Below are 11,689 nucleotides of genomic sequence, written 5' to 3'. Positions count from 1 at the left end.
GATGGAACTTTATTTAGAGGGCGAACCAGAGCAAACTTCCAGTTTTCAGGGAAAATGCCTTCTTCAAGTGACTTGTTGAAAATGTATGTAATGGTTGGTAAAACAGCAAATAACATATTCTTGATAAATTTAATAGGAATTTTGTCTACACCCGTAGCATTACTATGATACGTTGAATTGCTCTGAAAGTGTCTTCTTCTGAGATTGGATGGAAATGAAATTGATCATGATTGGTAATCTAAGTTTGTAACCTGCTCTTCAAGATCATCTATATGATTAGCAATGACAACTTCGTCGCGTTGGTTAGAGTGTGAAACGAAATGGTCATTTATATTATTCAATGGTAAGTCAATTTGTGGATTCGATTTCTGTTTGCCAAGCCCGAATTCTTTTATTCCCTGCCAAGTGATTTAGAGTCTTGTCTATTTTGTCAGAAAAGAATTCAAGTACCTAATCTTTGAGTTCCGTAATTCCTGTTTAACCCTATTTCTAAGGCTCCTATACTCTATCAAACTGTCAAGTCAAATGTCTTTTTAAATTTTCTATGTGCTTTGTCTCTACGTCCCATCATCTTAAGTATGTCTTCAGTCATCCACGGTACTCGTCGTTTTCTATTAATCCTCCTTGTCACATAAGGTGCATGTTTGTCATACAAAGTCAAAGTCCAATTCTCGAAAGTCTTGACCATGTCATCACTGAGGGTAATGCTTCAATTTGATGCCATGGAGTCTGAGCCACATCAGTCAGGAAGGCAGCTTCATCAAAGTTTTTGAAGTCTCTATAAGTGATAATTTTGTTCTGGCTTGGGTATCTTATGGGAAGTACACAGTAGATCAAATCATGTCTAGAAATAGCTGGGACTGAGATTTGGCCAGCTTGAACAACCTCATTGGGATCACTAACAATGAGAAGGTCAATGAGTGTGTCTGATTCATTAGTATGATGAGTTGGATCGAGGGGTAGAATAGTCATGTTTAAGCATTGGAAAATTGTAGTCAGTTGAAAGTAGTCAAAGTTACGATTCGTCATGTTCAAGTCGGTGTTCATATCCCCCATAACTAGTATACGGTTATAACAAGGCATAAGAGAAAGCAAGGCATTTTCGAAATCTGTGAAATGACCTATTTTTTGGGGGCGATAACAGATACCAACGAGTAATTTATCATTACTAGATAAGGATAATTCAAGTAGCATAAACTCTGGTCTGGAACAATACTCTTGTTTAGATGTGATTGAACTTTTTGTTTTGATACCATCTTCACATAAATTGCTACACCCCCACAAGCTTTATTTAATCTATCATTCCGGAAAAGATTATATCCAGGCAATGCAACAAAAATTGATGTAATACTAGGCTTCAAAAATGATTCGGAAATTCCGATTATATTGAAGTCCTGAAAACGGAAGATTGCTCTGAGTTCATCAATGTGGCAACTGAGGGATTGTACGTTAAGGTGAGCAGCCTTGAAAAGTTTTTTGAAAGAGTGGAGCTTATTTGCTAGAAAACGTACCTGCGTCATTATTACTATATGAAATAATCATACCTACTTGAGGGCGAGCGAGCTGACGTGTCAGTAAGAGGCATCATGGAGCCTCTCAATATGAGAGACTACCAGCGTCATAAAGCTTCACGGGAAAGAACTACGTGGACTATCGGCTTGAGATAACAGTAAAAGTTGCGACATAAACGCCCTATACCATGGGATATCTACTTATGCTATTGTTTCTCTATGGTATTACCCTGAAACGAATGTTGGCAGACGGCCCATACTAAGCCTTTTCAGTTGCTATGAGCGTTGGAACGTACAACATCATGTGTACGCTGTCGAGCAGTTTTTTTGAAACAATGAAATAGTAGTCACAGTGCAACAACGCTTTTCCGTCAAGATTTCAGAGTTGGATGTTGAGGTGCAATGCCCGATCGAAATACTGTACTCTGATGGGTTGAAGCGTTCAGAAGTACTGGCTTTGTGATGAGAAAGAACCACCTGGTCTTCCCCGTTCAGTTCGTGCTCCAGAGAATGCAGACCGAGTCAGAACAGCAGTGTTACTGGTCCTAGACGATCGACTCGACGACATGGTCTCAGGACTAGACGACACCCCCATCGCCGAGTACTAGTGTTTCGAAAAACACGCGTTTCCTCTGCACCACTCTGTATATGTTCACTGTCACTGTTATGCTTATCCAGCTTTCTACTCGGTTGAACGGACCAAGTGGGAATAATTTCCCTGTACTGGGCACATTCACTGATGAGCCTGGTTTTCACTAGTAGAGTAAGTGGTCAAGTAACTGGCATACTAACTCCAAAGTTAGTAGACAGAAGGTTGGTCACTCATCTAGGCCTATAGTATTTTAGTTGAAATGCAATTGGAGTGGGGGAACTGCAGCCGTGACGTAGGCTGTAGTACCGAGTAGGCAGAATATCGCATTCTTGAAAATCATACGGTGACCTATAGTCAAATTATATAACACAAACATTTTCTGACATGCAAGCTTTCTGTTTCTGCTTTACAATAATTATCAAAACATTTGAATAATACAAGCATTTGCAATATAAAGCAAAAACCCCACCTCCTAACCTTCTCTTTCAAACCCTTAAGGTTTCTTATCTTCTAGGTCGTGTTTATATTTTGTAGTTTGGCTATACATCAGCTTGTGAATTTCGGGGATGAGATATTTTTATTCTCGTAGAACATGTGCTCGATACCAGCATGTGTTCAGTGCATTTATATGAATGAAATTCTTTGGATTTATCGAGATCGGTTTAGTTTTATTGCAATGCATTGGTTTATCAAGATTTTTTATGGGTTAATTTGAAATTATAATAGTATAACGTTGTCTACTAACGCTTTTCCAGCTTATTAACTTTTTCGTGTCACGTGTTTAGATTCTTGAATAACTTTCAACTTCATTTTATTCATACAAGTTGAATGAACTTGAAATATTAAACAACATCATTAGAATCAGTGATTAATTCGCTGTGAGTATGGAGAATTTTTAAGTTCTAGGTCCATCTTGAGGGGATTAAACGATGATGTATTTGAAGATACAGTGAATAAACTGTATGCTCAGTGTGGTTACTCTATCACTTTTTTACTACACGTGACGTCATGCTGGCGTTCCCCCCACCACTTCGAATCTTACACTTGTGAGTGATCAACCTTCTGTCTACTAACGTTGTACTAACTCTACTCTACTTACTTGGTCGAGTAACTTTTTTCACTACAATTGAGAATAGTAGGTAAAATCATAGCATATTTCTACTCTACTCTACGGCACGACACTACTCTACTAGCTCGAGACTGCTTTCATTAGCATAGTAGTGGTAGAGTAGAGTGAGAAGCGGTGGTGGGGGAAGGCAAGTGGTTAAATGCTATCCCACACTACACTACTAAAAACTTGTACTCTACCTTGACTCTACTCTATGAGAATCTAAGAATATTCAATTTGTCCGAGAACAATTACATGATTGCATGAGACATTGTCATGATAGTTATAATATTCAACTAAATCTTAATATATTTATTATATACAAATAAAGTCATAATAAAATCAAACTAAGCATTTTTAAAAATCATAATACATTCAAATATTCACTTCTCATAGTACTCTTTCAAGCTGTAAAAGGGATTTTTGACTAGAAAGATGTAAAGCGCATCTATGAACTTCAAAAACGGAAAATTTCTCATTTCTTTTGGAAGGTGATTGAAGAGTCTCAAACCTACATTTACATGGCTTCTTAAGGTCTTTGATAACCGTACTTGTGGTATATCTACAGTAGAAGCTCTCTTAACCGACCCCTACGGGACCGGACCGTGGTCGGATAACGAAAAGGTCGGTTAAACCGAATAATATTGTAAATAGTCGTAATAGGTGTTAAAAACATTCAAACACGTGAAAAAAGTTTTTAAAAACTGTTCCTAAACTTTTAAAACTACTGTATCCATTACTCACCCAATAGTCCTTATGATCTTCCATGTCCCTCGATGAACACCGACACCGAGTTCATCACTAATGCTTTTAACAGATTCCCCTTTATCAAGCCGTTCTATTGCTTTTAGTTTTTGTTCCATCGTCACAACCAGTCTCTTACGTTTAACACCACTCATTTTACACTACTGTACTTTACACTAACAAAGTCAATTACATAAACAATTACGGTATCAAAAACTGTTAAATATCAAAGTTTGCAAACACAGTTAGCACACTAGAACACTGCCCGCCATAATATTGAGAGCAACTGACTGAATTTTGACTTGCTACGGAATCATATGTTCGACCTGTTGAAACATGAAAGTTATTTTTGGATCGTTTAGCGCAGCAGCAGCGGAAGTTTGTATATTCCTGGAACGGTCGGTTAATCCGACAGACGGTTGATCCGAGGTCGGTTAAGAGAGCTTCTACTGTACTCTACCATGAACGTTTTCATTGGGAGAGTTCACAAGGTAATTAGTACTTGCCCAAGGAACTATACCACTAACTCTACTAATGAAAACCAGGCTTTACTATAATGAGACTAAACTTAAAACGAGCACCCACCTTGCCGCGCGACTCAAACCGCAACTGACGCATTAGATGGTCGTAGCTCTGCTTCTCGGGTCGTTCCTCCTCGTCACCCGCCTTCTCCTTCTGTCCAGCATTGACTAGAGGCAACAGCTCCTGCCAGTCGGCGTCGAGACGCTCTGTCAACTCGAGCGTCTGCTCCTTGGCGCGTGCCTTCTCGGCGCGACGCCGCTTCGACTCGGCAATCAGCTCGTCGATCAGCGTCGCGCGCGACTTCTCCGCTGCCGAGTCGCGCAGCATGCCGCCGCCGAAATGCGCCTCGCCGACGAACGCCGCTGCAGAACAGATACGTCAAATCAAATTTATTGCCAAATTCACAAATACATGAAAAACAAAATTCATCAAAACCATTAAGGTGAAATTCTACAACATCTCTGTGCAAAGTGTTAATTTTTTAAAACCTTAAGCCATATGAAGCGTTTTGGAAACAGCTAAGCTTTACAGAAAGAAGACGGGAAAAGAGGAAGATAGGAGAAAGGAAGAAGAAGACAGGAAAGGAAGATTTAGATAAAAGTGGAAGAAATAAAATTTTTCTGGTAATATACAAAGTGCGCCAGAGAAACTTACTTATTTGAAAGGTCAATAAAAACAAAAGTAATTTAGTAATTGTTTTAATCTTTTTTATATGAGAATACAATTTTTCAATTTTTACAATGCAGTCTTTAAAATTCAATTCAATTCAATTCAATTTATTTATTCACACACACACATAAGATACATCAATATGAAATAAACTTAATTACATCAATAAAAAAAACATTACAGTATAAAATAAATAACATAAATATGAGAACACATTACAACATTAGAAGGCAAATTATACATGTTATGTGGTGAAGAAGGGTAGAGGATCAAAAGTTCTTCCAACTCTGGCTATCCATGTCATAGGAAGGCTTTTGATCCTTGGAATTTTTGGAAAGGATTGGGAAAGGTATGTGATAGAGCACAAGTAGGGGAAGTGAGCGCACTAATCAGAAAAGTTCTCTGTTAACTTATTATAGTTCTCAAAGGTAGAAGAAGTAGTTAATTTTGATCCAAGCATTGATATCTGTTTTGACTTTTTTTGTTATCTTGGCACAGCTAATAATTTGTTCAGGAATTTTATTTATAATTTTAGTGCTTAAATATATGAGTTGTCTTCTAATATTTTCAATGTTAGTATGATAGATTAGGTACTTACTTGAGGTGGGTCTTAAATTGTATTGATTATTGATAGTATTTAAAATGACATCAGATCAAGGGCGACCCCCATCGCGCATACACTGATGAACTCGATTTTTGAAATTTGTTTACAGTCGTTGCAGTATATCAATCGGCATGTTGGCAATGGCGTCGCCAATGTTGTTCTTGAGATGTACTATGGTCCGTGGTCGAACGATAAAAACCAGGGATTTCAAATAACCCTATAAAAATCGCATTGAGGAAACGAATGTGGAAATGAGCCTCGTCACTGACAAAAAAATGACCGCGTCTTCAGGCAGGTTGTCAATCAGCATATCACATGTATTTTGACGGGCAACAAAATCGCGTTCAGTCGATTCTTGAACAACAGCCAAAATAGTGATGAAATATTGAAGGTCTTCATGGAAAATTTGTTGAACAGTGTAATAAGAAATTGCCATAGCAGCTGCGTGTTTGCGAGCCGAACGCCGGGGAGAACGCACACGACTGCCTCACTCTTTCGATACTTTCTGGAGTTCTGATGGTTCGTTGAAGTCCATTTCTGGGATTAGCGACAATTCCACACTCCCGAAATGAGTTAACCCACGACAGAATCGAATTACAGCCAGAAACGAGTCTGTGAGGAGGAATTTCAATTGAGCGCGGTTCCTTCCAAGGCACATTGCGTAGCAACAAGTGATGGACCATTAGAAAGAAGCTCTCAACTGCGAAGCCCCGCTGCTCTCTAGACCAGAGCATGATGGCTACTTATATGAGGGAGGATAAATTTGAGAACTTGCCCCTCCAGAAGCACCCCCTCCTGCCCTTCTACACAACCAATTCACCGAGCGGATTTTTTTTTTCAAATAAGTAGGTAAGTTCTCTGGCGCACCTTGTAGTATAGATAATCTAGTTTACCTCATGTTTATTCATGTTCAGTGCTATTTTGTATTTATTCCAGTTCGTGTCTCATCAGACTTTGTCAAAATGTCAATTGTTTGAATAGATGTTGAAAATGTTGAAAAAGTCTGCATACCTTCTAGACCGCCACCTTTCCTTTTCATCAAATCATCATCTTCATCATCATCATCACTTCTGGGATCGTCGAATCTCTCGATCTCACTCAGACTCTGGCCTCTGTGTGTCAACACTTCGTCGTCAGCCAAATTGAACATGGTTTTCTAAACGAATAAACAACAAAAAATTAACACAATCATAGACAAAAGAAAGCATATGAAGATATCCCATGGATTGTAGAATTCATTCAAAGTTTTGTATCAAATTTTGGTGATGTGTATCAAGTTGAGATGATGCTGTATCGTTTATGTTCCAAATTTCACTGTTAACTAACTCATGCCGATAAAGTATCAAGTTGAGATGATACTTATTCGTTTATGTTCCAAATTTCACTATTATCTAAAGCCGATACTTTATCAAGTCGAGATGATACTGTATCGTTTATGTTCCACATTTCACTATTAACTAAAGCAGATACTGTATCAAGTTGAGATGATACTGTATCGTTTATGTTCCAATTTCACTATTATCTAAAGCCGATACTGTATCAAGTTAAGATGAAACTGTATGGTTTATGTTCCAAATTTCACTATTATCTAAAGCCGATACTGTATCAAGTTGAGATGGTACTGTATCGTTTATGTTCCAAATTTTACTATTAACTAAAGCCGATACTGTATCAAGTTGAGATGATACAGTATCGTTTATGTTCCAAATTTCACTATTATCTAAAGCGATACTGTATCGAGTTGAGATGATACTGTAACGTTTATGTTCCAAATTTCACTGTTAACTCAAGCCGATACAGTATCAAGTTGAGATGATACTGTATCGTTCATCTTCCAAATTTCACTATTAACTTAAGCCGATACTGTATCAAGTTGAGATGATACTGTATCGTTTATGTTCCAAATTTCACTATTAACTTAAGCAGATACTGTATCAAGTTGAGATGATACTGTATCGTTTATGTTCCAAATTTCACTATTATCTAAAGCCGATACTGTATCAAGTTAAGATGAAACTGTATGGTTTATGTTCCAAATTTCACTATTATCTAAAGCCGATACTGTATCAAGTTGAGATGGTACTGTATCGTTTATGTTCCAAATTTTACTATTAACTAAAGCCGATACTGTATCAAGTTGAGATGATACTGTATCGTTTATGTTCCAAATTTCACTATTATCTAAAGCCGATACTGTATCGAGTTGAGATGATACTGTAACGTTTATGTTCCAAATTTCACTGTTAACTCAAGCCGATACAGTATCAAGTTGAGATGATACTGTATCGTTCATCTTCCAAATTTCACTATTAACTTAAGCCGATACTGTATCAAGTTGAGATGATACTGTATCGTTTATGTTCCAAATTTCACTATTAACTTAAGCAGATACTGTATCAAGTTGAGATGATACTGTATCGTTTAGGGTCCAAATTCCACTATTATCTAAAGCTGATACTGTATCAAGTTGAGATGATACTGTATCGTTTATGTTTCAAATTTCACTATTAACTAAAACTGATACTGTATCAAGTTGAGATGATACTGTATCGTTTAAGTTCCAAATTTCACTGTTAACTAACTCATGCCGATAAAGTATCAAGTTGAGATGATACTGTATAGTTTATGTTCCCAATTTCACTATTATCTAAAGCCGATACTGTATCAAGTTGAGATGACAGTGTATCGTTCATGTTCCAAATTTCACTGTTAACTCAAGCCGATACTGTATCAAGTTGAGATGATACTGTATCGTTTATGTTCCAAATTTCACTGTTAACTAACTCATGCCGATAAAGTATCAAGTTGAGATGATACTGTATCATATTATGTTGATACTGTATCTTGCGTGGTGATACTGTATAATCTTGTGGTGATACTTGCATCATTTATGGTGATACCATAGAGATAAGATAGCATAAGAAGATAATATCGGGAAACGAGCTTCGATGTGAAGTACAAAAGCAAAAAAATGTATTACTAAAGAAGAAATTATAATAATATTCATAGTTCATACAGAAATGTTCTATCTAATCACAGTGAATTGAGATTAATTCCCAGAGGTATGCAAAAATATCCCTCATAAAGGCCTGGTTGCACAAAAGCCGGTTGAATTTTAATCCTGATTATTTTCACGTGAACCAAATCAGAGAATTCCAAAAAGATGTTTCTCCTGGAATCAATCAGGACTAAAAGTAACCCGGCTTTTTTGCAACCGGCACTAAGTACTTGATTGAATGATTACAAAAGTTCAACAGCTGAGTCATAATTTTGACACAGTCCCACACACGAACTCGCTCATTCACTCCCATCATCAACAGACGACGAAATAATTATTATCAGCTGTTTTTTCAAGGATGAATAATAATTACCCTTTTAATGTCCTTCAGCGAGTTCTCCGAGGGATGAGACATAGAGCAATCGAATTTTTATATTATGAACCTACTATGTTCTGAATTTCGTGAGAATCGTTAGAGCCGTTTTCGAGATCCGGTGAAATACAAACATATAAACAGAAATTGCTCTTTTAATAGTATAGGATTTAATGGTAGCCTATAGGACGTTTGTTTCAAATTTCACTGTTAACTCAAGCAGATACAGTAACAAGTTGAGATGATACTGTATCATGTTGTGTTGATACTGTATCAATTATGGTGATACAATAGAGAAAAGACAGCATAAGCTGATATCCCATGGTTTATGTGCCAAATTCCACTGCTAACAAGCCGATAGAGTAAAAAGTTAAATTATTGCTATTTTTAGCGGTTTTTCTAGGTTTATTTACCTTATTGTGGGCTTTCATTCGCTCAGCAGTGTACCTGGCCATAACCTTATCCTCTGACGTCATAGCTGAGTTTGTCTCGCCAATTCGTCTGTCAAGGAATTTGTTGGCCTTGTCCTTTACTTTGTACTCTTGGAGAAGTGTTTCTTTCCTCTAGAAAACAGACAGATAACAATTGATTATTATAGAGAAAAATTACCTACAATTGTTACTATTAGAATATAATAGAATAGTTTTTGTTGAGCAACAAATATACAGAAAGGTGCATAGCAGATTGACGAGTTTGGTAGGGTTATAAGTAATGAATCGTTCAACTTAGAAAATAATTCATTAATTGGTTCAATTCAGTGTGAAATGTAGTTTTTATTTTAAATTTTTGAAAATTATATCAGTTAAATGGCGTCCATCAGCAGCAATACTGATGATGGTATTTTTCAAGTTTTAAAACGCATTTTGGCACACTGCGATTGGTAAGGCCTGGATCTCTTCTCTGATTCACTTCTTTAGTTCTTTCAAGGTGTGTGGGCGATCTTTGAAAACTTTATTTTTGAGTTAATCTCATATGCTAAAATCGGGTGAGCGTGCTAGCCATAGTTCTTTGAGAATGGCAACATCACCGTCAATGTCACCTCCCAGCATTATGTGACAATGCTACAAACGTTTCTGCACCCCAAATTTGAAAAACTTGCTGAGGAACATGACTTGGGAGAAATATGGTTCAGCAGGATGAAGCTACAGCCCACACAGGGCGCATTTCAATGAATGTGTTGAGACAAATGTTCCCAGGGCGGCTTATCACACTAAGGGTGGACTTGAGGTGGCCGGCACGCTCACCTGATTTAAGCATGAGATTTTTTCTATGGGGTTACCACAAAAATTAGGTTTTCAAAGATCGCCCACACACCTTGAAAGGACTAAAGGAGCGAATCAGAGAAGAGATCCAAGCCTTACCAATTATTGCAGTGTGCCAAAATGTGTTTTAAAACTTCAAAAATACGCCACACTAGTATATTTCTGCTTATGAAAGCTATTTTTACTGATACAATTTCCAAGAATTAACAATAAAAACTATATTTCAAAATGAATTGAACCCATTATAGCATTTTTTTTTTTTAATTAAACGATTCATTACTTATAACCCATCTAAACTCGCCAAACGGCTCTGCCCCACTCTGTACATGGATCTAGTCAATGAAATATTATAAGATAACATAAAACAAACGTCAGATAACATGAAACAAAATAATATATAACACGGAAGAACATTGGCATATCAAGACTGGATCAAAAATTGACTCATATGGTCTCAAATTTGCTGCCAAGGTATAGAAGACCCTAGTTTTAGACCCATAAATCATGAGTATTCAGTCACGTAGCCTACTAGAGTGAATTTCAATATTCCTATCTTGTATTGTAACCTTCTTACAGTATTTAAGAATTATATCATTACAATTCATTTGTAATTTTCCAGAGATTTATTGAAAGTTCATTTCATGGTTTGCCGCATTTACATAATGGTCCAATGAAGGCCAGCGCCAGTGTGTGGATGGATGATTTGCCAACGCTGGCCTTTATATGGCACTGTTCAAATTGCAGACTGGGCCAAAATGTGGATGCGGCATCAGAAGCAATTGTCAAACAGTTTTTTTTTGTACTGATGACAAAACTTGCATGATGAGCATATGTGTGTGCAAACGTGTGTACACACCTCCTATCGTTCAGCCTTACAGATAAAATTTTCTGTGACAATAAATAAACATGATAATATTTGTAGATTAAGATTCAAGACTTTTACTTGTAGGCTATTCCAATTACTGACTTGATGTGCTTGTAATTTCTGGTTACAAAAAAGTGGTAGCCTAGTTTATTTCAGTATAAATAAAAAGATAGTATTTTTCTTACCTTTTTAATTGATTTTGATCGAGCAACACCAGGCAGACCTCTATCATTTTTCGACTTCTTACCCAATACATCAAACTTTGTCTGTTGATATGAACTTCAAATGGATTATTCGTTTTAGATTTACTAGCTGACTTTTTGATAAGTGTTTCCGACAACCTCTTTTTCTTCAGTTTAGTCATGATACAGGTTAAATGTAACTACAAAACTGTAAAATTATTTATTATTCAATAATGAATAGGTTAGAAATCACAGAGCT

At 36.8% G+C, this 11,689-nt stretch overlaps 1 protein-coding gene across 1 annotated transcript; it reads right to left on the bottom strand.

Annotated features, from left to right (window-relative positions):
• Positions 1 to 4,540: 4,540 nt before the first annotated feature.
• LOC120349115 (nucleolar protein 14-like) lies at positions 4,541 to 11,589 on the bottom strand (the record flags this gene model as incomplete). Its single annotated transcript, XM_039419077.1, is given in 4 exon segments — positions 4,541 to 4,839; positions 6,762 to 6,906; positions 9,535 to 9,684; positions 11,434 to 11,589. Coding segments are annotated over 3 exon segments (507 nt in total), but the record flags the coding sequence as incomplete, so codon positions are not given.
• Between the last annotated feature and the right edge of the window lie 100 nt (positions 11,590 to 11,689).

Source organism: Nilaparvata lugens, unplaced genomic scaffold, assembly GCF_014356525.2.
Source record: "Nilaparvata lugens isolate BPH unplaced genomic scaffold, ASM1435652v1 scaffold8330, whole genome shotgun sequence".
NCBI lineage: Eukaryota > Metazoa > Arthropoda > Insecta > Hemiptera > Delphacidae > Nilaparvata > Nilaparvata lugens.
Note: the sequence above shows the minus strand (reverse complement) of the source record. Positions and strands in the feature narration are given on the sequence as shown.